This window comes from Hetaerina americana, unplaced genomic scaffold, assembly GCF_022747635.1.
Source record: "Hetaerina americana unplaced genomic scaffold, ioHetAmer1.1.p SCAF_6, whole genome shotgun sequence".
NCBI lineage: Eukaryota > Metazoa > Arthropoda > Insecta > Odonata > Calopterygidae > Hetaerina > Hetaerina americana.
Genome location: NW_027287205.1, coordinates 8,128,911 through 8,156,127, shown reverse-complemented (window position 1 = coordinate 8,156,127; position 27,217 = coordinate 8,128,911). Strand labels below are relative to the sequence as shown.

Sequence of the window (27,217 nt, the reverse complement as noted above, 5' to 3'; positions counted from 1 at the left end):
TTCACCGATCGGGCCCCTTCGACCGAGAAGTCGAGATATCGAAAGGCCCCCCGAGGCCCTGAGAATCGCAACGGATCTGTTCCGGTCAAAGTGGAAAAAAACAAAAGCGCACGGCGTTGGGTTATCCCCGAGGATGACGCGGCTGCTCGGGTCGTGGCAATTTACGTTCGCGAAATTGGATGGTAGTATTTTGGGTGAGTGATGCTGGATGGCGTCCGCTGCGAGATCAGAGAGAGAGAGTGGGTCCCGCGTGATGTTGCCGTGGTGAGGGATGGCTCATTAGCGGATGAGTCAGAGCGCGGGAGATCCGGTTCTATGAATCCCAATTACGGGGGGAGGGATCATTTTCAAGTTCCAATGATTGGTTCACGGTGAACGTAAGAAACGCAGCGTAATATGAAGTTAAGCATAGAGCCGCGTGGGAATGGATCCATCCTAATTGTGTACGAAGAACTAGACGTAGTGAAAGCGAAAGATGACCCACGATCGACTTTAAAGTCAAAGACGTTGTTTCTCAGCCATGCTTCTGCTCAACTCTCAGTTATATCCCAATGACATTATTCTTTCGCGCCAGCGATGAATGATCTTGTTTCGTAATAAATTTAAAGGAAACAAGGAGCGAGAGGTATCGTATTCCAGAAAACCCATAGATTTGGAATATAATGAATCGGCATCAAAATTTAATTTATGCTAAACTCAGTTAAGCGAACTGATCAAAGGATAAAAATCATCGTATGGAAATGAGAATCGATCCTTAGGCTTAGTGGTGTACGAGGAGAACTCGTAAAGGATTAGGCAATCGCTCCGCCAAAGTGGGTGGGTGGGAAACGAAAATGATTTGGCGCCATGTTTTCAATTAAAATAAGCTCCTTAGATATATCCCAAACACCTCCTTCTTCATCTTGCCTTATTTGAGCTTGAAGTTATCATTTTATAAATATTAAGAGGTCGATGCAGATTTAAAAAAACATGGAAAAAATTAAGTCTGAGAAAATAATTGCCATTTTCCACAGTGAAAATTATTTTTATTTATTATGTACCCTGAAAGCCACCGCTAGGGTGTGTGGCAGGGGGTAAAAACACATCAAACTAATTTTTATCCGATAATGATACTTCCACCGTCGGACAATGTTATTATGATCCCTTATTGTTCGGCGAAAAAACTACACCTTAATTGGTCTACACTTAATCTCTATAATTTTATTGACATGATCTCTCCTACCCCAGTAAGATGGGGGTAATAATACATTTTCAACATCACTGCCAAAGAGACCTCCTTCTAATTTATGCAAGAGCTTCAAACTCTAATCAGAAGAGTCAGGATGAAAAGACCAGAGGACGAAAAGACATTGAGGGCACCACAAGGAAAAGGAGAGTCGTATGGATAGGGCGCCCTTCGAAACATAATGGATTCGAAAGGTGCAGAAGAGGTCAGCAGTGCAGGTGGTCAGCGGAGGTGGACCCAGGATGCCCCAGGTCAAAGTTCGTAAAGATGCCCCCGGCACGTAGGCCGAGTAAAGAGCGTTAGTTACATGACAAAGCTATCAGGGTATCAGAGTGGTCAGCATTTTAGAGGGAAGGGCGGCCGATTGACATTGATTAACTCCAAACTTGCAAAGGGATCCTCCCTTCATATTCTGCCTACCTTCTACCCACCCCTACTTCCTACTTGAGCCCAAATTTCCGTCCCTATGGACTCAGACTTTTTATTATCCGTTAAAAATTATTTCAAATACTCGTGCTCTTAGTGCAATGATTGACGGTGCTCCTGTTCAAAGGGAAACGCGTCTCCAAACAGGGGTCTTTAATTTTTTGCCCCATTCATTCATCCCACTGTCCCATTCCCTTAGTGTGCATAGCATCCTTTGCTTATTCCCCCTTTGAAATCTCCACCGATTATAACGTCGTGATAATTGTGTTGGGATATAAAGCCTTTGATTTGCTGATCTATTTCTAGTGTTGAATTATCTCTGTCGACTGGCGGTCTGTAAAATGCGCATGCATAAATTCTTTTGGATTGAGGACTTTTAATTGAGCACCAAACGCTTTCCAAAACCATTACCCGGATTTACGTCAGCCCCGCGACGCAAGAATTTTTAACTGCAATAAAGACACCACCCCCGATTCTATTTGTTCTGTCATTTCTGTAAATGGAAAAGGATTTTGGGAAAATTTCACCGCCGGAAATATCAGTGGATAACCAGCTTTCCGTCCCTATAATTATATCTACGCCTGTGCTTTGAATAAGGTGATGAAGTTTTGCAACTTTGTTTTTTTTAATTCAGCAATTAACTACCAATGCAGGTGATATTTCCTAGATATTAAGATTTTTTTAAATATTTAGCAAGGATCGTCTTCTTATTAATATTGAATCCCTTATAAAATTTTCCGTCCGATGGTATCTGATTGGTGTTAAATGAACTATTGCTAGCACTGAACCTCACTTCATTTAAAGCTACATAATTTGGCAAAGAAGACTTTAGAGACCCACTATTTGACCTATACGCTGATCTATAATTTAAACCAAAAATGCCCTGCAGTGCTCGAATATCCTTCCCCCTACCTACCTACCTGGCGGCCTCAGACATGTAGTGAACACTAGAACGGTTCAGGGGGTTCCTACATTAATTAATGTATTAGGGCGTGGGTTTCAATGCTAGTACATCAATTTCGAGTTTAGTTAGTACATCATCTCATACAGTTTTGACTTTTATGGGAAGTAGGGTTGTAGGTGAGTAAAGGGGGGGAGGAGGAGGAAAAGGAGTGTGAGTTCGATGGGGGTGGGCCTTGAGGAATGGCATGGAAACATGTCATCCCTTCTGGTAATGAAGGTTGGCCTCATTCTGCGCCCGAAGATTTTGTAGTGACATCATCTAAATCTATGGTATAAAAATTTATTTTGTAGAGAATAAAATTGTAACTATTTGGTCATTCTTTGCTTCAAATCCACTCATGAATCCTTGCAGCTGGCTGGAAATAATCTCCACCTTCCATGTAATGCAAAAGGTTGTAAATAGGGTGCGGGTGAACTTTCCCATTGAACACGTTCACTAGATGCACTCCTGACATATCAGAGAGTAGGCTGAAAAATAATGCACACATGCTTGTAGACTACAAACAAAATGATCTTCAGAAGCACTCGTGGTGGAATGTGGAAGTGACTATGAAGACGTGTTCTAGCGGCATGTTAACACAAATTAAATAGCGTTCTGTTATCGAATTTTTAACTGCTGAAAATGTGACTGAAATTCAGTCTTTTAAAGGGTTTTTATGGTGACAATGCTCTTGATAGGTCTACTGTTAATCGATGGGTAGTAAAATTTCGTGGTTGCGAGCATGGAAAAGCAATATTTTTTTATGAAACAAGCGGCGGACGTCCGATCACTGCGACAGACGATAAACATCGCAGACTCGTCGAAGATTAGATTCAAAATGACCGGCGAATCACTCAAAAGCGATAATCGGTAAGCCATATTGGAATATTCAAGGAACATGTCGGCTTTATTATTGAACAATTGGGATACCGTAAAATCTGTGCACGATGGGTACCAAAACAAACAGCGTAGATTGGAATGATGCAAATTTTTTCGCTGTCGAATTTTTTTCTCGAGTCAAGAGACACCTCAAGGGTAATCATTACACCTCGGACGATGAGGTGAAGGCAGCTGTTATGTCCTGGATTCGAGAAAAATCGGATGAGTTTTTCAGTGACGGAATGAAAAAGCTTGTTACACGTTGGGAGAAAAGTGTTAGCCTTAACGGTGACTATGTTGAAAAATAAATGCATGATTATGAAACTTAAGAATTGTACTTTAATGTTTCTTTCTGCTCGTTCTTGCTATTTGTTTTTGTTTGTTGCCTACAAGCACGTGTACATTACCTTTCAGCCTAGCCTTGTAGTTCTTCCTTGTATTGTTTACTCCCTACTTTGTTTTCATTGAAATTACACAATATTACATAAATAATAAGTAATATATGCAAAAATACCGAGTAGACGCAGTTTTCCTCGAAGGCGCAACGTCGTAAACTGAATCTGGGTAAATTTCACACGCCTTCGGTCTTCCTTGAACTAGCTGCGGCGGTGATTTGGCGCATCGCCCGAAATTCCAACCGAGAAGAACGGGGGAGGGAGAGGTGGAGAGTTTCCAACCAACTTCCTTATTATGGCGATGGGCGAGACAGCGCAGATTCCCCTGGGCAGCTTTTTCTTTGACCTCCTCCCTTCAAGAATCGGAGGGGTCAAACGTCCCCTTGGGGCCGCCAGGTATCCGTAGGGAGATCATCCGATCCGCCCGGGGGAATTTCGCCACGCGTGGTGATGGAACAACGCCCTCCTTTCATTCTTAACGACGGAGATGGAGTCTCAGTTTCGAACAGCGACACAAGACTTGCGAGTCACATCCAAGGGCATCTTTTTTTGTGTGAGATCTTACTTCTTCCTAAGAATGAGGGGACATGGAGAGCAGACCAAGTGAAAGAAGATTGGAAGGGTTAAGAAACGTGATTGAAAAATGAGACTGATAAAGGTCGAATAAATATAGAAGATATTCGAAGTTCTGCAGAATAAACGAGTCCATGAGAAAAAAAATGATAAGAAGAAAATGACTTTTCGAATGCATTTTGAGGCATGGGACACAGTTTTGGAATTAAATATGCTAAGTTAAGGAAACGAGTTTTTGGTAAATAGCTAGCTTTAACATATTTGTAAATGCATCACAGATATTTGCAATTCACGTCCAAAAATAATGATTCAAGAATTGAACAAAATGGTAGCACAAAGAAAAACCACCTGGCCCATGAAAAAATACGATATATTAGTGTGCGCTCCGAAAGTAATGCTTTTATTTATTTAAGAAATGTATTGAATATATTTGCAAAAACACTTTAAAGCCTTCAAAGTAATGTCCTTGGGCCTATTCACATTTTTTCCAGCGACGCTGCCATGACCGGTACACACCCTGGAAGGCGTCTTCGGAGACCTCTCGCAAGGTCTTCATAACGTCTGATTGGATCTCTTCTACGGACGAAAATCGGGTTCCTTTCAGGGCTGCCTTAATCCGAGGGAACAAAAAGAAGTCTCCCGGGGCGACGTCGGGACTATAGGGGAGGTGGGGCAGCATTGGCACCCGGTGGTTGGCCTGGAACTCGCGGACTCGTAGCGCGTTGTGGCAAACACCTTGGACACGAGCTTGGCGCACACTTTCTTCGTCACTAAATCTTCAGTAACAATGCGAAGCACAACAGTAGATGACAATTTCAGTTCATTGGTAACCATTTTGATACTCAATCGACGTTCAGAGTCCAATAATTGTCGAACACGAGCCACATTGTTGTCGGTTTTGATGGTTGACGGCCGCCCAGAGCGTTGTTCGTATTGAACCTCTTCCTGGCCCTCCTTTAGGGCCTTTGACCACCTCGAAACTTGTGTGAGTAGCGCAGAGCAAAGTCCCCGCAAGTCTCACGAATTATTTTGTTAGTCTCCTCAAGAGATCTTTTCAGTCGAGCATAAAACTTAGTAATCGCGTAACGTTGTTCGATCGTCGATTCCATTTATTTCGTGAGGTTTCGTGAGGCGTGCAGAGATTTACAATAGCTGACGTCATGCCAATTTGGAGAGCACTGAGACCGGTTTCGCCCCCCCCCCCCACCTACTCAAAGTGATTCGATCCCACTCCGACCAATAGGAGCGACGCAGGAAATTAAATTGCATTACTTTTGGATCGCACCCTGTAGAGCAAATATCGAAACTAAAACAATGAAGTTATAATTTCAAATGAGCTCCGCAGGGCACTTAAATGTCAAGTAAGGCATTAAAGCCACTGCACAGGTATCAATCATGTGATTCCACTTTTGACGTTCAGGAAATAATTAATGTTTTCCCATCTCCACTTGAAAGTCGGGAAGATCAGGCGCAAAATGATCTGACTCGAGGGATGTGACGCTGAACAGATGAATTGAGTGATTCATGTTTTCCCTCAGACAAGTCACCACCTTAAATGCAAATGGATGGTACAAGTAAAACATTTAGGTAGGTCTCATCCTACTCTGTTGAGCATGTCTATTGTCCTAACACCTTCTGGTACACACCCCAGAGGCAGTCCGTAGCATACATAGATAAAGATGAGAAGACATGACATGTGGATGGAAAAAAACTAAGGAGGAAGCATGTAGGTGAAGAAGTATGAAGTCATTAAGAGATTGGGCAAGTGAATAATCAAATGAAGTTATGATTTCAAAGAGCATTGTCACAAAATACTCTACATTGAAGGCGCCTCATTCTTTACCTCCACCAAAAAACATTCATAGTGGGCTGGACAAGTAAGTAGGATTTTTGACCAACAAATCATGGATCCCATACTGAAACCTGGGTGACATTTCTCCACTTGCTATCTCTGTATAGATCATCTGAGGAAATTAAATGAAGCAGAGGAGCTGACAACAAACTTCCAGCCCTGAAAATATGATTACCACAAGCCAATTAACTGTTGTTATTAAGCAACTAAAAGGAAGTGACAAAAAATCGATAAATAAATATGACATTATCCTTAAATGGTAATATAATTGTAGAAAACATAATAAGTAGTTTTTTAGGGGAGACAACCGACATCTAAGGTCATTTCCGCCATTAGGGATGGACGGGAATGGAGGAAAGACGGAGAGAAACCCGGCATTGGCATTAGCTTACTCTTAACAAAAGGTGCCAAGGGGTCTGAAGTTTAACGTCCCTTCCAACGGACAGCGTACTCACTCAAAGTGCTTTCCACAAAGCACCTCAAGTAGGGATTGGGATACCACTGAAAAATATCTGTCTTCTCAAGGATTCGAATCCGGGCCCTCTGAGTTTGAGGCCAGTATATTAGCCTCTGCACCATCTGATCCCATTGCACAATAAATAAATTAGGTAGAATGGTAATTAAGAGGGATTGTTTATCCATGGATTAGAAGGTTCCAGGTTCAACTCCATTTGATGCAAATTAGCTTCACCGGCTTAACTTAAGCAGAATGATTTTCTCCTAGCCATTCCAAGGGAAAAACAACAGAAATTATATTTGGGTTGAAAACTGTATTTTAGATATTGACTAAATAAAATGTGCTTCACTGTACCTAACTTTCAACTGAAAATTGAATATTTGCAAACATTGACAGTGTTTAAATATGCTACATGAATGCTTACATATAATATTCTTTATAAAAAAGAGAAGTATTTTATATATATATACATATATATATATATATATATATATATATATATATATATATATATATATATATATATATATATATATATATATATATATATATATATATATATATATATATATATATATATATATAATTTATTTCACTGGGAACCCAGTATGCAAATATTATTTGTTGACTAATATTATTGTAAAACCTAGTTATCACATCAGAGTGCCAGCTTCAAATGCAAACATTGAAAGATAGGGGGATTGTTGAAAGGCTGAGACAAAAAATAGAGAAATTTGGGCAAGCGGGGTAGAGGAATAAAGAAGGTTGACTTTTTAGAATAAGGGCAGGGCAAAGTTACAAAGAAATGAAGAAAGAAATATTTTAGGACAGGCAAGTGCAAGTTCTCATGATAATCATAAATAAATGGTCATTAAGGACCATCTAAAGCCAACCTTTGAATAGGAATGGTACCTTGAATACCATTTCATTATATTTATTTCAAACAACAGTTCCCTAAAAATTACACAAATGTATGGAAAACAAATCAATGGAAAAACTATCTGGAAAAGTGTTTTCAGTTCAAATTATAATACTCATGTGACAGATAGGAATTTTTAACAGATAACAGTTGCAGATACAGTTTATGACAGGCTTCACTGGTTTCCAAGAAAATTCATGATGCAGCTTTCCATGGAGCAGTGATATGCCATAAAATTTTGTTAAAAACTCAGGAAATCACGTTTGAAGACCATGACCATGGTTAAGGACGCTAATGGAGATGGAGAAATGCCCCAAATGATTGTTTTATGCTAGCACAGGATGTTCTGGGAGGGTAGAGAGGATATTCACGATGAGGAATGCCCATCTACAACACAGTGTGATGAAAATGTGTAAAAAGTGAGACACATGCTTAATTCTGATTGTCCTCCACGTGTCAGCATGTGATAGCTGAAGAGTGTCAATATTCAGAAAACCACAGCGCATTGCATTCTTACAGAAGATTTTGCCATAAGAAAGGTGTGCCGAGTTGGTCCCCACGGTTCAATCCGAAGACTGCTCGTGTGACAATCTTGCCTTTGACCTCTTGAACCATAGGGTAAGTGACCAGAAATGTTTTAGAATAGGTGGTTACTGGTGATGAGATGTGGTCCTTTTAGTATGACCCCCAAGTATAATTCCTTAGACAAGGTGCCTTAACAAGATTCCCATCAATCCATGCCTTCAAGGAAGCATACCAGAAGCATGGAAGTGGCACTGGCATTAATGTGTAAATGCACAAAAGGTGCTGTTTTGAAGAGTTTTAGTAATTTGTACTTTGATTTGTAATAAAGTTTTCTCCGATTTATTCTATTTAATTTTTGGGACCAAATATGTCAATAACTTTTTCATTGGTTCACTATTTTAATGCAAACACACCCTTTATGACATTCCCTAACATGTGATGCAATATTAATTTTACTTTTTTTCAAAAGATTTATTCTCTTAAGCTCCTCCTTACAATGCTATTCTATACTTTCACCTCTGTCATACCGTATATTCTCTTCTGTTTCTGAGACACTTGAGGTGCCATTAGATGCATGAATAAGGTCTCCTCATGTCCAACAATATGTCAACATAAAACTGGTAGTGGTAGGACATTGTCAGTGCAAGCTATCAAGGTAGTCCCTTTGGAAATGGATAAAAGGGGTCCACAGATTGTTTAGAACTGGGAAAGTGGGCCGGGAAATCAATTGGATTGAGTTTTGCTCATGGCATGCTGACGAAAATATGACAAAATTGGTCATTATTGTGCCTTCTGCTTGCTAGCAGGGAATGCTGTGTGTGGCAAAGGTATTACAAAATAACTTTCCAAACCTTATCTTTCATTATTCACAGAAGTCAAATTAATTAACTTTTATATTTCCAGCCAAAACAGCATAGTTTAAGTTATATTTACTGAATTAGATGGAGGTATCTAACGAAAAGGCAGATTCTGCCTATGTTAATGTATACTTCATTTTTGGTAAAAGTATGTATAATCGAGGATTTCAGCATCAATCCACAAAATGATGCTGTGAAATACACATGATGAAATATATGCAGGACAACGAAAGAAATGGGAGCAGGAATACAACAGGTAGCCATTACTTCTTTGCCAGACATCAACTTAATTCAGTTATAATTATTCCAATACTCCAATTCACATTCTTGTCGTCATAACTGCATATAAAATATTTGTACATGTGTTTTTTTTAATCTATGAATTATCTCACCTTACTTATCCTTAGCTGATATCTTTCCAAAGGTAGGCTAGAAAATGCTAACGTAGAAATCAACTTATAGAATGTACATCAAAGAATTAGGAGCTTTGAAGTGAAATATCTGCAATCTCTAGAGATCAGTTCCATTTCCATAAACTGAAGAATTACCACGGTCGCACCAATTTTTTATTACAATCACAACAATTTTTTTCAAACCCCTAGCTTCCCCATTGAAATTTATATTGGAAACATTTGTGTTTTGTTATGATGAATTCGGGAGGAGCATGGTAATTGTGAGGCAATCAGAATGACAATTGTGTGTGTATTATATCATGTACTCCACCTTAAACAAAAACTAGTTAGTTCTTTCCCACGCATCACCCGTGCAAAAGTGAAAAACTATCGTTTGATATGATATGGTTGCTATGGGAAATGGAAGGAAAGCAAAGTAGTCCTTGTTAAAAATTTATTTTTCATGAAAATTTCTTATCAATGATTAAGTATGCACGGCACATCAGTCAGTCAAACTATCTTGGTAGGTAGTATTGCTGGAAAGTTTTATTTGTAAAGAAACTGTAATCAAAATGACACCTCTACAAATATGTGGACTGAATCACAGATATAAAGGACTTGACTTGTATTGCAGAATCACAATCTGTTTTTTTCTTATCCCAGAGCAATAAATAGCAAAATATCAGTTACTTCACTATTGAAATATTAACAAAATATAATCTCTATTATATAACATCCCTCAACATAGTAGGTACATGTATTGTGACAACAATATAAATGAATAAATTGCCAAAGAGGCACATTCATACTATTCAATTTGAGAGAAAAATTCAGTTGAAACAGTCACATTTCAATTTAAGTTCATACCGAGAGATAACTCAATGGAATCAATCACATGTCATATTGAACATTTAAAAAAGTAGAAAGTGTTTCTACTTAGTCGAACAATGAGAATACAATTGAAGAAGTGAATCAAATGCGTGAAAGGAAACTGAAAAGTATGAGAAGACAGATCATGCAGGAACAATTTTCATATGTCACATGGACAAGAGTATGGAATTGTTATGTTCACAAAATTAATATGTATCATATTCATTTAAATAGACTCAGCTAAAGATATTTGCCTAAGAGGACCATTTACTGAAGCTTGGTTTTGAAGGGATCTTCGAAATATTCTCATTGCAAAGCCCATGTCCTATTGCCATAGCATTGCTAAGGATTTTTACACTGCTCAGGGGCATTTGAACTAAATTTTGACATTTTAAAATAAGTATTCTAAGTGGAAGAGTTGATGCTAAACACTTGAAGTTTAAGACAACAAAAATTCTTTTTAATACATGGAATAATTTATGGAAAAGGGGAGGCTTTCCAGTTTCCATCCACTTGGTCTTATTGATCCCAATTGTTCAATAATGCCCGACTCTAAAAAAATTCACCAAGAGATATGTTTCTTGAGGGAATGTAGCCTCCTCTGAAAAAAACACACAAACACACAAAATTTACATGGCAAAACATCACATAAAGACTCGCTCACTCACTCTCACACACACACACAAACAAACACTTCTTAAACATTTCACTTGACATGAGTATGACATGGCTGTTGTTATTTTTTTGTGCAACTTGCCCTAAAAAAGAACACAGGTCTTTGAATTTCCATTGCCTAGGGAAACACAGTTTGTACCACCAGAGCCACATCTGGTGCGGAAATGCCCGGTGACGCAGTTCTCCTTCTTGTTCTTTCCTTTCTTGGATGAGTCCCCATTCTCAGCTTTTTGCTTCTCTGCCTCCAGTTTAGCTGCCTCTTCCTCAGCAATTTTGAGGTACCTTGAGAGAAAAGTGGACTTATGATGGAAAATATATGATACGGACAGTAATATCATCCCTCATTACATTGCCCTGAAATCCCTCCACAATCAGCGAAGGAGATTACCTACGCCATGAAAGCACTTACTGTTCAGATGCCTGTCAATGTAGATAGAGGCAATGGGAGGGAAGATGGCAACAGCTCAAGACTAATATTCAGAATGTCTTAAGGAGATGCGCATTTACGACTAACTTAAGCAGTTCAATTAAGGGTACAGGGCATTTACGTGATTGAATTCTACTTACTGTCCAATAAATATGCCAACTGAGATCATCAAAATTTTATTTTGCAAAATTTAGTCTACATCGATTTTGTCCCCTTCAAAGTACTCTCCATTCATAGGCTATGCACTTATTCCATCTTCTTTCTCTCTGTTTAAAGCACCCTTGGAAAGTCCTCGGAAGTTAGCCTTTTTAGTCTTATCGTCGTTTCTTGCTTTATTGTGTCCACATCTTCCCAGTGATGTCCACTCATCACATTTCTGCATTTTGGGAATAGGAAAAAGTCGCAGGGGGCGAGATCTGGCGACTAAGGAGGATGATCAAGGATGGAATATTGAATTTTTTGCCAGAAACTGGCAAATAATCAATGCTGAATGTGAAGGTGCATTGTCACGGTGAAGGATCCATCCATCATGCTCGGTTAAAATAGTATGCACTGTTGATTTTCCTAAATTTGGTTCATCAGCCATCATTTGGACAGTTTGTCGACGATCAGTAAGGACAAGGAACCGCACACGATCAATGTTGTCGTCAACACAGGTGGTTGAAGGTCGTCCCGGTCTTGAATCATTCGTGGCATCTTTTTGGCCATCTTTCAAACGTTTAATCCTCTTGAAAACGGATGTTTTCCTCAGAGCATTGTCACCGTAATCAGCTGTCAACATTTCAGTAATTTCTTGATAACCTTTACCGTACTTTGCCAAAAAACTTGATGTTGATTTGTTGCTCCGTGATTTCATCAATTTCCATTTAAACAGTAAAAACAAGGACAACAGGAATTAACATAACTGGCTTGATGATCCAACACGGTACAGACAGCTCATTGGGTCTCAGGCAACTTGGGCTGCTAGTGGACGGGGCTATAGTCCACGCCATGGCTGTGCCGTGCTGTGCCATATTCAGCAACAATGCAGGGTGCATACCTCCGCATGTCATTAATGTTCAGAATACACCAGGTTCTATTCTACCCTTGATATCACTTAGATGGTGATATTTTAATGCACACATAGTAGTAGTTATGATCCAAACTTACTCCTGCATTTTTAATCATTTTAATTAGAAAGTGTAAACAAACATTCATATGCTCATCATAAGCGCCTATACTGTTCATGGGAAATTGGTTTGCTGGGTGTCTTTGCTGACAAAGCTTTCAGTTCCAAGGAATGCAGAAACTCATGACATGAACTTTGGAGCATTATACAAATAGAGAAGCCCTCATGCTGAGGCTTGAAAGAGGCCAAAAACAAATCATCCAATATTCAGAGTAACTCATGGCATCACTAGCAAACACATCAAAAATGAAAACTCACACAGCCCCTCATCTGAAAGCAGTGCCTTATAGAATACTGTCATGACATCACAAGTTACTGCCACCCCAGCGACAAACAGTTTCAGTTGGAGCTCAAGCCCTGATAGCTTACGATTGTCAACTATACCTCCTGCTCTAATTCTTGAATACTTGATGATTTGGTGACAAAATAATGGCACAAAATTGGAAAGCATTGCCATGCTTTAAACTTAAACTATACCACAAGTCAGCAATACAATTAAGAGGGTTGTTTTTCAATTAGTCTCATCATTACTTTTTAGTGTATTCACTTAAGCAATTCACTCCAGAAATGTAGGAGTAGGCAAATCATTAGGTTCAGTGTTGAAGTTCATTATTATCTCTATGATTTTTTAAGATATATAATTATATGTGAATATCCAGCCATAGTTTGTAGAGTGCTGTACAGACAATTCTAATGACAAAAGACTTTTAAAGACAATTCCTGAGCAAATCTTTCTGAAGAAAGGAACTCCGCCAATGCTTTCCTAATTCATTTCCAATTTCGATCCCATAATTTGAATATTGATACATACATAAATAAATATTTTTTCTCAGTTTTTCATTGCCATTAAACTTGTGGAAAAATATGCACTAGTTATGAACAGATAGGTAAATGAGACATATAATTATTGCTTTCTATAACTGCATTATATGCACGTATACCTTCACTGGGGTTATGACATAACTGCTATGTACATGGATAGCTCATCAGGATACGTCCTAAAGAATGATTAAAATGACCCATTTTGTAAGTGGCTTTTCTTTGATCTGCAAAATGTTCACAGCATTTATTAAATAAAAAACAGTGTCTATGTATTAGCATGTTTTGTTTTGCAAGTTTTAGCATTAAGATTCGCTGAGAAAGCAGTTCTCTCACATGCGCAGCATACCACTAAAATCAAACATTTGCAGCTTCCAAATTTTAGTTATTCAATAAGTAATGATGCAGTACAGCTCAAATGTAAAACTATCAATTTTCTTTATTATCCACAGTGGCATATCTAGAGCTATAGGGTTCAGGGCAGCAAATCATTTTGATGCCAGGTAACCCTCAAAAGATTTTAATCTTATCAACTATTCGCTAGAACTGGACCCCATAAAATATAACCTTAATGACACACTGTGCAGTCATTGACTGGACCAATGATGCTTTTTTAATTAAGTGATCCAATAGAATATCAATTTTTTAAGAAAGATAAACATAGTTTAAATGAAATTTGATCATTTATCTGAAGTCAACTAGAGTCAATAGTCTGGCTGGACCAAGACATCTAACCTACCCAATCCCAAATTAACACTCAAAAGTCAACAGTTCTCTGCATTACATGTTGGATTTTTAAGACTGGGGCAACTGACCCCTCCCTCCTTCCCGTATACCTATGCCAGTGATTATCAAATGCCATTGAAAGTTTGCTACCCTCCATCTTAGCCTGTGAAGATGAAATCAGAGGAAAATACTGCATATTTGAATCACTTTTCAAGGAGAGTGTAATAGTAAAAAGGGCTTAGGCATGCCTATGGGAATGACAGTGGAGCCTGAAATACCTAGCCATTTTCACATTTTTAGGAGCTGAACAACTTTAAGGTGATTGAATTTTTTTTGGGTTAAAGGGTGTGCCATTAAACATTACATGAGTGAGATACTGACAGAAATATGACATGTGATCAATGTTTTGCATTAGTTGCATTACATGCAGGTGTACCTTCACTTGGACAGTGCACGTAGACTGCTTGTGCATCAGAATACATCCTTGGGCATACTTTGAGCCAACTAATTGGTAAATGATTTTTCGTTGTCCAGAAAATTCATTGCTGGCAATATTCTTCTTAAAGGGAACTCTTTTAAGATTTCACTGACAGATATGAAACACATTCAAAAAAATCTTTATGCATGGCTCTAGATTAATTCATTACCCTTCCATTAACTTCTCTTTTCACAAACTTTGCATCATTGATGTCTATAACCTTAAAAATTCGGCAAAATGAGATGGAAATAGTATGATTTCAAATTTTGTCAGGAAATAATACGATGTTATATTAATAATAATTTTGCCAACAGGAAATAGCAAATACAAGTTCATTCATAGAAGTCCATGCATTCCTGCAATCCATTCCATTTCATTCAGAGGTTAATAAATGAATCTATTCCTGAGATATTTACAAAATACCCTTTACCCTTCAAAGACTCCACGCTAAAATATATATCCAATAAAAGAAAATAATGGTTCCGCAAAACTTTGATAGGAGGAATGACCATGCTACTCATGCTTCTTACACACAAAAAGTAATTTATGGGCTTTGGTTTCCTTACATTAATATTCTTTCCGGCAACAACATAAACACATAGATAAAAACAATTTTTTCCAGTGGGCATCAGCAAATTTAAATCCTGAAGAAAGAGGATGTAAGAAAAATGAACCCTCCTCATTTATCATAACAATCCCTTGATTCTTTCTAATATCCTTTGGGTATATAATTTTCTTTCAACATACATTTTTAGTGGGTTTAAATAGTTGGACAAACAGAAGCACTCGCATTCCAAGATACTGCGGGAGATGTTGCGACAGTAACTTTTAACAACGTTATTCGCTACATGTGCATTGTAATGGCATAATTTCTGAGTGTAAAAATCATCCGCATTGACCGGGATTCAAACCCAGATCCCTTGATGCATAGCCGAGTGCTCTGGCCAATTAAGCTACTGTTACATCCACTTACAGGATTTCAGAGTTTAACAGGATGCCTCCATAACTTAACTGGCAAAAGCACTCAGCCAGACATAGAGGGATTTGGGTTCGAATCCCAGTCAATGCAAATGATTTTTAAACTCTGACACTGCTGCAACATTTTTAGTGTCTTCAAAAGCCTTTGGTATCAATAATAACGTTTCACAACATTATCACATATAACAGAATGCCAAAAACAGCTTATTCACACTTTGACTAACACTTCCCATTCCTTACTTCCTTCACTGCCTACGCATCTGTTTTCCTGCTTGCTTCCTAATCATGCAATAAACGATTCAGGTATCCTTATTTCTTTCATATATTGGTCAAACGTTACATGCAAGTGTGGATAGTGAGGGTAACTGAACAGAAAAACCTTCATTTGAGTCAACATTCTGAGAGCATGAGCTTTAAAATAAAAGGCTACATTCTCATCTCCCTGGTTCCATTCACCCTCTTTGCATCGGTATATGGCACAAAGCATGATCAGCTCATTCAGCTGCACTCACATGTGGACAACTATCCGGTAAGCGCCAATGAGTGGACTCCTGGCACCATTGGTGGCGTGATCAATCAGCATAACCTCAGCCACCCCCAGCTCTTCCAAGCGCTCCCTTGCCTTCACCTCGAGTGCTGGCATCTTCACATCTGTGCTCTCGGCATCAGGAACAATGGTCGGAGTCAACCAGAATTCTGGACCACCCGCAGTAGGAATTTCCACGTTGCACATCCAGCGTGAAGCACAGATGCGGTCAATTGACAATCTGTCCTTGGGAGACTTCTCCAGCATCCCCCTGATGAGATCCAGGCAGGCCTTGCTCACCCCATCCGGATCCGGGAAGGAGCCATCCAATATCTTCTCCTGGAATCAAGAGTGGTGAGTGGATGACTTGTTACGTTGGCAGGTAAATTATCCATAGGCAGTGATTCTACATGTGCAACCGTGTCATTACAACACTGTTGAGGAAGGCAATATGATAGTACAAAAAAACCCTATCAGCTTCCTTTCTTAAATGAGGTGCTAAATACATCTAATATCATGGATACCATACATTAAAATAACCATTCTTACTTGGACCTTTACTACAATAAAGGGTGTCCAAAAAATCATTGCCGAATTCATAGGGTACGGCAAAGTTGGCTTCACTCTGCGGTAGGAGAAAGGTACGCTGCCGGTATTAAAAAGATGGTTACAAGGATGCAAAAAGTGATTGATCATCATGGCGACTATGTAGAAAAATAGCTAAATGCTCAAACTTTCCAATGATACACGCAAAGTTGAGAATAAATTTGATTTATCATGGAAAAAAAATAGGAGACCTTAGTTTTCGAACCGCCCTTGTATATTCTGCAACTTTGAAGAAAAGGGCCCCTGCAAACATGCCTAGATCCTTTCTCTTAAAATGAACTATATTCACATCAGCTTTTCTTTAGTTAGACAGGAGAATTTATCCTAAAAATTTTGTAGTAACTTTCATGGACCTTATTTATTTCTACACAGAAATTTAACTCATAGTACATAAAAACTAAAATATAAAAACAACTCCTGCTGAATAGAAAGTGGGTTTGTGAGCATCAATAATTGATCAACACATGCATAAAATAATTCTAGTCTTAACTCATGCATATTCATATCTTCCTTCATTAAAACTGCACACTATGTTTGCTGGTACACACAGGTAATATTCTTAACTCAGTGTTGCTATTTTAATAGAAACTTGGCGTTAACGCATGTACCCTCCTGTACAACAAACATTTTTTACATTTTGATTTTCTCTTTTATCATAATTCATACAAGATAAATACAGGGATATTTTCAATAGCTATTCAAATTTCTGACAAGCACATGTTCAATTACCATCGAAATATGTTCACCTATGGAGGGGATGGAGCAACAAAACATTCACTTGCTCAGTAAATGCACAAACCACTATGGTAACCAGGATTCATCAATTTAATGAATCCTTGGTTGATTTAAGGAACTCAATTCTAAAGACCATTCCATTTTGGTGCACAAAAAAGTAATAAAGAAAAACTACATACATATATAAAAAGTGAATACAAATGAATGCACAAAAACTGAATTTCTTGAAAGACAACCATATGACAAACGAAATATTCCTCAGCATAGATCTTTCTGCACTTCTACTTGAGGGATTCTCTTGGTTATACTTTCCAGCATCAATGCCAACATCTTGACCCACTTCTTATGCAATTAAATTAGACTGCATGATAATTTTTTAATTTGATTATTGTAATTGATATACTGTCATCTGATTGACACAAGTTTGATACTACGAAGATATATTAGGCCTTCTTTACCACTTCACAGAATTCAAATATCAAATTGCACTCCATTCGTACTTTTCAACAATTATCCTTCCCATAGTATCATATTGCTCCCCAATTTGGTCCACACCATCCCCAACTAGTCTAAAATCCTTCAATTGCATCTCTCACTTCTTTGCCAAAATAGTCAAACACCGAGTCCCACATTACCGCAATATGTCCTCAAATGCTGTTCGGTCTTCTGCATCCATTTCTAGTCCCCAAAACCGCAGACTTAAAGCTGATTTAAAACTCCTCTACAACACCCTAAACTCGGCTATTGATTGCCCTGAACTGCTATCTTTCTTTAACTTCAGGATACCAACCCGATCCACCCGCACCAACTCCCTACTCCATCTGCCTATTCCTAGAATATCCCTCACCAAGCGCTCACCTTTATTTCACCTCTCCTCCCTTCCAAATTCACTCCCTCACTCTCTCCATCCTTTTAATTTATCATGCAACAATTTCAACACCCAAGCTTTATCCTACCTGCCAGCAAATTAAATATATCCCCTGTCCATGTTTGGTTCTCATTTTTTTATTGTTATACTGCTATTGTATCATGTATTTATATTTTTCACTGTAAATTGGCACTACTGCTGTACGTGAATAATGTTTTAAAATAAAATAAATATATATGTACAGGTACACTCATCAATAGGCCCTCTTCATCTATCTTTATCATAATTTCAGAGATACACGGGTAATGTCTTAGATGGACATCATATCTAAACTGAGGATAAATGTAAGTATCTCTTGCTAGCAATATAGGGGAAAAAGAGTGGCCTAGGATGCTCAACGACAAATGTAGACCAACTATCATCCACACAGCAACACCCACCTTGAGAGCAACTACAGTGGAAGCACGAAATGGAAGAGCTGCAGATACTACAAAGTGTAGCAGTACGCCAAGGGCCCAAACATCCACTTGGGGCCCCGTATAGGATGAGTCCCGAAATAATTCAGGAGCGGCATAGGGTGGGGAACCACAGAAGGTTGTCAACTTGCTGTCTTTTGCTGACTGGACCCGAGTGCTGAAGCCCAAATCGCCAACTTTCACAGTCCCATTGCTTGCCAGGAACACATTCTCCGCCTTTATATCCCTATGGATTATATTCTGCTTGTGCTGTGAATGAAAGAGAGAGAGCATCTTCAATGATTAAAGGAGGTACTCTAAATTGCCCTCTCAGACTGCTTATTCTTTCCATGAAATGCATCCCAGCCATCTGGCGGGAAAATAAGGTGCCAGTAATGAAAGCAGTATAACGGAAAACAAATGAACAATCATTAAATGCAGTTATTAGAAGTTGATTTATTTATTTTTGAAGATATCAAATAAAAAACACAAGATTCCTTGAATTAAAAGCAAGTGGATATTCTCCATTATCTTTCTACCAGTATTTTAAGACATGATTAACAGCAATACAATGAGAAGGCTTTCACAGCAGCTTTATACTATCTTTTGCACTAAGTAACTATGGACTGTTCTTAGTATTTTAACTGTTTAATATCACAATTGATACACAGCATTCTTTGCATTTTTTTAATCCAAAGACTAAAGTTATCACAAATAAAGAACACACATCTTTTGGTCATTTTTTACTTTGTAAGCACATGTAGTGCTTGCCCCTCCCTCCCTATGGACTACAACCTCAATGTGGTGGACGGGCTTCTGTATTCCGATGACCCCTAGGGCTGTACTGTGGGGAGCAACGATAATTGATTCTCATTGGGTTACTTATGCCGAGGTAGGTTAAATGTTAGAAGTCAGATGAAAGGTAGTCTGCAAAGCGGCTGTTCCTCAGTGAGGTGGCTGCAAAGGCATCTGACCCCAGCGGGGGATCCATTGAATGATGGTACCATATTAAAAACACTATTGAGGGAGGCGACAGGAAACTACCTCAATTATTATTCCCACGATTATTATGAGGGAAAGGATAGAGAAAATGAGGCCTGGCAATTACGGGACTCAGCCCAATTGGCTGTGTATCGTGCCCGGCAGCAGGAGAAGCAAACTTCCATGCTCTTCATCTCACAAAACCCTTGTAGAGGAAATCTGACAGTAGCAGCACAGAAGATGCAGAAGAAGACCGAATTAGTTAAATAAAGCAACAGAATATTACCAAAAGAGGTAAAAGTTGAACTGACACTCTTGGTCATTGTTCAGGTATACATGAGGCTTTTGGCCTCATGTATACCTCAAGCAGGAGGCTTTTGGAATGTGGTTGTGGAGAAGAATGGAGAAGGTGAAATGGACAGAGAAGAAAGCAAATGAGGAAGTACTCGGTATGTTGGGTGAAGAGAGGGGTTTGTTGGGAGAAATCCTATGGAGGCAGGAAAAGTGGATGAAAAGCATATTGATCCGCAGTGAGATGTTGAAGAACGTAATAGAGAGGAGAATGCTAGGCAAACAAGGAATGGGTAGAAATAGAATTGGGATGCTGGACAGAATGAAGGGAAGAAGGAGATATACATAGATGAAGAGGGGCTTGTTGTAGAGTTGGATGTTAGTTGCATTTTGACAGCAGAGAGAAGAGAATTATTTGCTTATTGTGTCCATCCAAGTAACTGGGGAGAAAGGGGGGCTGTGACCATTATCCTTCAGATTGAAAAACAAATTAAAAAGCAGAAAAGTGAAAACTATGAGAGGTGAAGTCCATTCATTGTCAAAAAAAACATATTCAGCACCAAAATAAGAATATTTCATTGCTGGTTAGGGATACTTGACCTTCATTCAAAAGAAAAATAATTAATTTTTATCAGCTTCACTCTCTGGGGCACCTTCAAGGTTTGGATCACAGCTGTAGCAGTGTGGTTGGAATCTAGTCTAGCATGAACAGGAACAAATGTATTCAAGTATGTCTTCCAACAAAACACCTTTTCATTCTTGCCAGAAATTCTTGCTCCAGGTTCATTTTTGTGTTTCGCCCTTGTCTTGGTAAGTATTCTCAATCAATCTGAGGACTCTCGTCCAGCTCGGAGGTGACTGATCACATCGCTCTCCACCCTTGCAAATTTATCCATGAACTGATCCCTTTGCTTAGGTTTGTGACTGATTGCATTGTGATAGAGGTTTTTGCCCAGGAGACAAACATGAAAATATTCTCTCTTTCAATAGAGAAGGTCACTCACCATATGTTGCACAGCACCAATAACCTGAGCAAACACTCTTTTGGCCTCTGGTTCCGGGAGTTGACCTTCTGCTGTAATGTGTGCAAAAAGCTCCCCGCCACTGGCATACTCCATCACCAAGTGTATCCTGCCAAGGGTCTCAATCACCTCATATAACCTGGGAGAGATGGACAAAAGGTCACATGCATGCATACATTCACAGGGAAAATAATTATCCAGTCTAATAAGAACAAAATCAATCAGTCAGACAGAACTAAAATGTAATCACTCGATGCCCAATGGCTGGACCTCAAAGTATTTTGCTGAAATACACATGTTGCACTACTGAGTAATCCATCAAAGTTTCCTAAGTAACCTTGATCAAAACATCATATTCATCAAAACATCTCAATGTTTAAAGGAGGGTAAATTTACAATTTGTATCATAATGCATTCAAGAAAATACATCATTTTATGGCAAATAGGATGAATTAAAAATGTATGCATGGAAATTCATGACACATTCTAGCTTTAGTTTCAGTTTTAATTTGTTAAGTATATTTTGAAATTAGAACACATCTTGAACATGGAAAGCAAGAATACGTCATCACATTACGAAAATGGTTGTTCACACAACAGTGTTTTCCACTGTTGCATAATAACAAATATTTTAAAACATCACACAGAAGACATACTATTCACAACAATATTTAACATGAAAAATCAAAGAATCATAGACATAGCATACAATAATTTTTAAATAAATAAAGCTACATTTTGTACAACTTCTAAGTAGACAAAAGCTAGGCATGCATTGAGGAATGTATATTTTCCAAACAGGAAGCAATTATTGGAATGAAAACATGTTTCACAATTTTCTACTGCCCATGATAATATCCTGAGTCATCTTGGTTTAATTTTTTTCCCCAACACAGAAAGGATTGCATATGCGGCAGAGGATTCGATCCATTCTTACAGTCCTCTTCACAAATAATGTACTCGAAATACATTTAAGAGTCTCACAGTAATTCTCTTTAATTTATTTTGATATAGTGGAACTGCTTTCTTTTCATCACTACATGCATATCCTAACTTAATCACAAGGACTAAAATGATAGTTGAGGGCCTATGCGCAAGGGACCTAATCATATCCCCCACCAATATTTGGCTAAAACTCTAGTTTCATTTAACCAGACGAAAGTTAGTTAGTAGGCACTTGAAACATTTCAAAGACTTTTCTCAATTTCCCCGGTTTGGATATATTTACCATATTTATTTATTTCGCGTTGGTCCGAAAACAGCACTTTTTGGCCGTAACATCGGACTATTAACAATGATAGCAATGGCCACGATTACAAACACCCAAGCCCTTAATGGAGGAAAACCCATTTTCTAACGAATATTCATCGACATGGGGTGGGTGGGTGTACCATCGCCCTCTTGTCTCCTCCCCTTTTTCCTAATTTCTTTTCATTTCATATTATAACATATTCGACAGATTCAGGCGAGATGTTTTGGAAGCTCCACCCAAGCTATGTGATTTTTCGGGTACCAGATCTTCCTGGGAAACCATAAGCGGCGAAGGGAGAGGTACTGGCCTCCCTATCCTTATGTGTGAATTTCACACGCCCTATTGGGCTTAGAACTGGGTGAACTTTACCATCACCTACCAAACCTACCTTCGGAATCAAGATTAATTTCATGCACCAGATTCGCCCTTATGGCGGCATGCCAGGGATCGTGTAAATATTGATTACATTTTATCCTTTTCCTGATGAAGTTGAAAAGAGGAGGTGGCATGGTCATGAGATGACAAGGGCGGAGAAATACTTGGGAAAATCTTGAGAAGCGACATTCTCAAGATAGCCTTTCCCGCTCCGGATGCCTAAGGTCTCAACACTGTCAGTGTCAACAAATGATTAAGCGACGTCATTAGATCATTGAAATCTGTTACGTAGAGAGATAAATCCAGCAATAAAAACGTTAGATTATCGGTTAAAAGGTCAACAGGCCCCTATCTTAAAAAGAGAGAGCCTTTGGTCGGCAGAGCTGTCTTAATGTGAAAATAAATATTGTCGACGTGAATTATATCTTTTTCACTGTTCCGAAGTAGAGGTCCACAGCCTCTGTCAAACGGATTATTTCACAAAAACGAAAACCTTTCCATGAATGAGTCACACACGGCGCTTTCTCCCATGTCCCTCGCAGACGGGAGATTTTTAAATCCGAGAAATCCTTCCTTTCCTGCGCCGATTGGAATGAATCGGATCGCTCTTGTCCTAGAACCGCCTCGTGGCCCGAACACGCGAGATTTCGTGATGAGCGACGGGCTTAGAGAGTCCATTACTTCTCGCAGTGAAGCAAGTCGCTCCTGCAATTCTTATGAGAATGAGTAAGGGCGAACCTCTAGTATTTGTTCAACACTTAAGGAAGAATGGTGTTTTCAAAGAAATCTAATTCGCCCGTTCCGACACCTAAAGGATCGCTTTCTTTCTATTAATCATCTCCAACTCGAGAATTGAAGACGTCTGCTCAGAATTAATAAAACTTTGGTTGAACACTCTTTGAATTTTCATAAGATAGATAGCTCTTCGCACGGCATTACATTCCAGCGGAGAAAATTACCCGCGTTCATTCAAGAGTGGTCTAAAACGAGTCACGATACAACACTGCAATTCTAGGAAATGAGAATTTCGCTCGCTTATCATTGGGGAACGCGTGTTTTCCAAACTTTCCGCCATTTTCATTGTATATAAGATCTAAACACCATGGCTCTTATTTGAACAGGAATGTGACCTCAGCATTGAGCGCCTTTTAAAGAAAGAAGGACATGAATATCTTGAGGAATAAAGGTCAAAAGTTCGTTGGCAGTGAAAAAGACGCGACAATGAGAACTTGTTTCATTTAAATTTAACCTATGGTTTCATCAAATTTAATCTGAAGGACCCGCAGAGGGGATGTTAAGATTAATAGAAGAAATCACTATTAATACTAACGGTAAACCGGAAAGACGAAGGATATTACAATTTCTAGATTTTTATGTCATTGCATATCATGCGCTTAATACAGAGGTGTATGTAATTGATAATGATTATTGTTTCTCAGCAAAAAAAGTGTTATTACATCAAATAATTTCCTTAGAAATTTCTTAAATCAATCAATATTCTTGCGATTGGTATTTCAATTGTTGACGAAGTACATGTGGTGCATGTTGTGGAGTACTGGGTGAAAGTTAGCGGGGCAGATGGGACGCTCAAGTGAATGACCATCGGCATGATCCACGAATATGATCGCGCTGGTGATCTGAAAGGCCACGTCCATGATGCTCGTAAATCGCCTGCCACCCCCAAGAGAAGGACGGACCGGCATCGGGGGGCGTCGAGGTCCTCGGTCGGCTTCCTCTTCACCCGATGAGGAGGCGGATTCTCGAGGCAGCGCCGGTGCTTCCATCGAATCGCTTGACTGTCGAACCGAGGGGATTCCGTCGCTGCGGCAATGTGGAAGAATGACTGGCCATCAACACGGAGCCCTCACCCAGCCACGCCCATTTCGGCTCTCACATGAGCCGAACTCATCCATTTTTGTATTTCCATTTCACCATGACAATGCACCTGCACATCCAGCATTGATTATTCGCCAGTTTCTGGCGAAAAAATTCAATCACCATCCTTGATCATCCTCCTTATTCTCCAGATCTCGCCCCCTCTGACATTTTCCTATTTCCAAAATGCTAAAATGTGATGAGGGGACATCACTGGGAAGATGTGGACGCAATAAAGCAAGAAACGACGAGAAAACTAAAAAGCCTAACTGCCTTGAGGACTTCCAAGGTTGCTTTAAACGTTGAAAAAGAAGTAGGAATAACTGCAAAGCAAAGAATGGAGATTACTTTGAAGGGGACAAAATTGATGTTGACTAAATTTTGCAAAATAAAATTTTTATGGCCTCAGTTCGCGTATGTATTGGATAGATCTCGTACAACAGTAAGCCCTCATGTGCTAGAAACCGATTGAATACTTGGAGTCTCAGTATGCACGTTTCAAAACGTAATGAAGCCGCCGATGGGGGTATTTTCTCTGTTAATTAACGATGGGCAATGTTATACCCCCTGGAATAAACGTCTCAAGCAGCGTAAAGAAAAACCACAGAGTGTGAAGAAGATATAATGAGCGCTTAATTGAATACTTAAACAAAAGCGCTCAATCGTCGCATGTTATTTAACGAGTGAAAGAGGGGGTAATTACCGAAGGCGTGGAATGAACGGCGCACATCACAGACAGCAGCGGAGGGCAATGCTGAAGCGCTTCAACGCGAATGTGAAGTTGAGAGGGAGCAACACAGAATGAAGAGACCACAAATGGACAACGCTCTACGAAAACTAAACGGGGTTCAACGCAGAAGACGTCTCTAAAATTGATGATAAAGAGAATTCAACATTAAAATAGCCATTCCCTAATAACGAAATAGGCCTCATCAGGTGATTGCATTGCCCTTTCAGAGCTTATTACCACCCAGAGGGTCCGGGTTCGAATCCCGGCGGTGTTGAATATTTTCCAGAGGTATCTCGATCCCTACTTGAGGTGCTTAGTGGAGGGCACTTTGAGTGAGTACGCCGTCCGTCGGATGGGACGTTAAACTTCGGACCCCTTGGCGCCTTTCGATAAAAGTAGGCTAATGCAGACGCCGGGTTTCTCTCCACCCTTCATCCTTTCCTGTCCATCCCCTATGGCGCAAATGACCTCAGCTGTCGGTCGCCTCCCCCTAAAATACTACTACTATTACTTTGACCGTGAAACAAGACGCCCCGAAAATGAAACCATGATAGGGTTCAAGTTCTAAGTAAGATGGCATCCTTTGTGAACATAAGACATAACTTGCATCGAAACGCATAATCAATTGAGGAAGGCCTTCAATGATGGTGGCATGGATGTGGAAATGCGGGGCCGTGGGCGCGCCAGCTCGAAGAAGGCTCCGGACGTCGTCACGTGACGAAGAGCGCCGAGAAGCCTTTGACATGACGGTTTCCCAGCGAACAAAGGGAGCGTTCTGGGCGGCCGTGAAATCATGGGGGCGACGTTTCGAAATACAAATTTGAACGTCTATTGGGATACACTATGTCGAGAAGCGACAGAAATGTCAACTTTCTAGTGAAAGTAGTTCGTAAGAAAAAAATAGGAGATTTTAGACATGTACCTATTTAATGTGATAACCTCACGCCCATGCTAATAGATTTTCACCGAAGAAAGTAAACCCGTCATGTTACGCAATAAGAATTTAGAATCATAGTAGTAGTATTTATGGGAGGTGGCCGACAGCTGAGGTCATTTGCGCCATAGGGGATGGACAGGAAAGGATGAAGGGTGGAGAGAAACCCGGCGTCGGCATTAGCCTACTTTTATCGAAAGGCGCCAAGGGGTCCGAAGTTTAACGTTCCATCCGACGGACGGCGTACTCACTCAAAGTGCCCTCCACATAGCACCTCAATGAGGGATCGAGATACCTCTGGAAAATATTCACCACCGCCGGGATTTGAATCCAGGCCCTCTGGGTGGGAAGCCAGTACGATAGCCACCGCACCAATCCCGATCACCATTTAGAATCATAGTTATGCTGTTGTCCATTGAAGGATACGGCATAGTAATGAATCTTCTTGGTAGAGATCCTTTCCTTTTAGGAACCGACGGACAGGTAATGATTTACAAAGACTTGGTTGAGTGGTTCAGATTGCGCGAGGCATTATCATAAAGGCATTCGGCATTCCATTGCTGTTTTTATACGTATCTCAGAATCATCGATTAGTGTTTAGATTTAGACCAATGAAGTTAGCTTTCTACCTTCTCCTGGGAGTACTGCCACAAGTGGGGAAGAGACAAAAACATTTCAATGCTAAATAACTAGACATCACCACTCAATGTTTAAAAAAGTATTTGAAATATATTGCCTCCTCTTTATATTATTATTTTAAAATCTAGTCCTGAGCAACTTTGCAATATTATCATAATATCTTTAAGAATTTTATTCCAAAATCACAATTTTAATTATTCCTTCAGTAGAAATCAAATTCACGTAATATATCGGCTATATGGATGGTGATGTACAGTAGAAAATACTAGGAAGTGTTTTGCTGATAAAACGATGTGGAACTATTTCACAAAATAAATCGCGATTTAATTTTTTTATGCTTTAAT

At 39.4% G+C, this 27,217-nt stretch overlaps 1 protein-coding gene across 1 annotated transcript in view; it reads right to left on the bottom strand.

Annotated features, from left to right (window-relative positions):
* Positions 1-9,885: 9,885 nt before the first annotated feature.
* The window catches only part of LOC139695237 (serine/threonine-protein kinase NIM1-like), a gene marked incomplete at its 5' end in the record, with an annotated part of 163,910 nt that continues 146,578 nt past the window's right edge, over positions 9,886-27,217 (bottom strand). Inside the window, 4 exons of the mRNA XM_071593921.1 lie at positions 9,886-11,270; positions 16,097-16,449; positions 18,760-19,044; positions 21,051-21,207. Of these exons, the coding sequence (XP_071450022.1) occupies positions 11,072-11,270; positions 16,097-16,449; positions 18,760-19,044; positions 21,051-21,207 (994 nt within the window). The remainder of the gene's footprint in view (positions 11,271-16,096; positions 16,450-18,759; positions 19,045-21,050; positions 21,208-27,217) is intronic.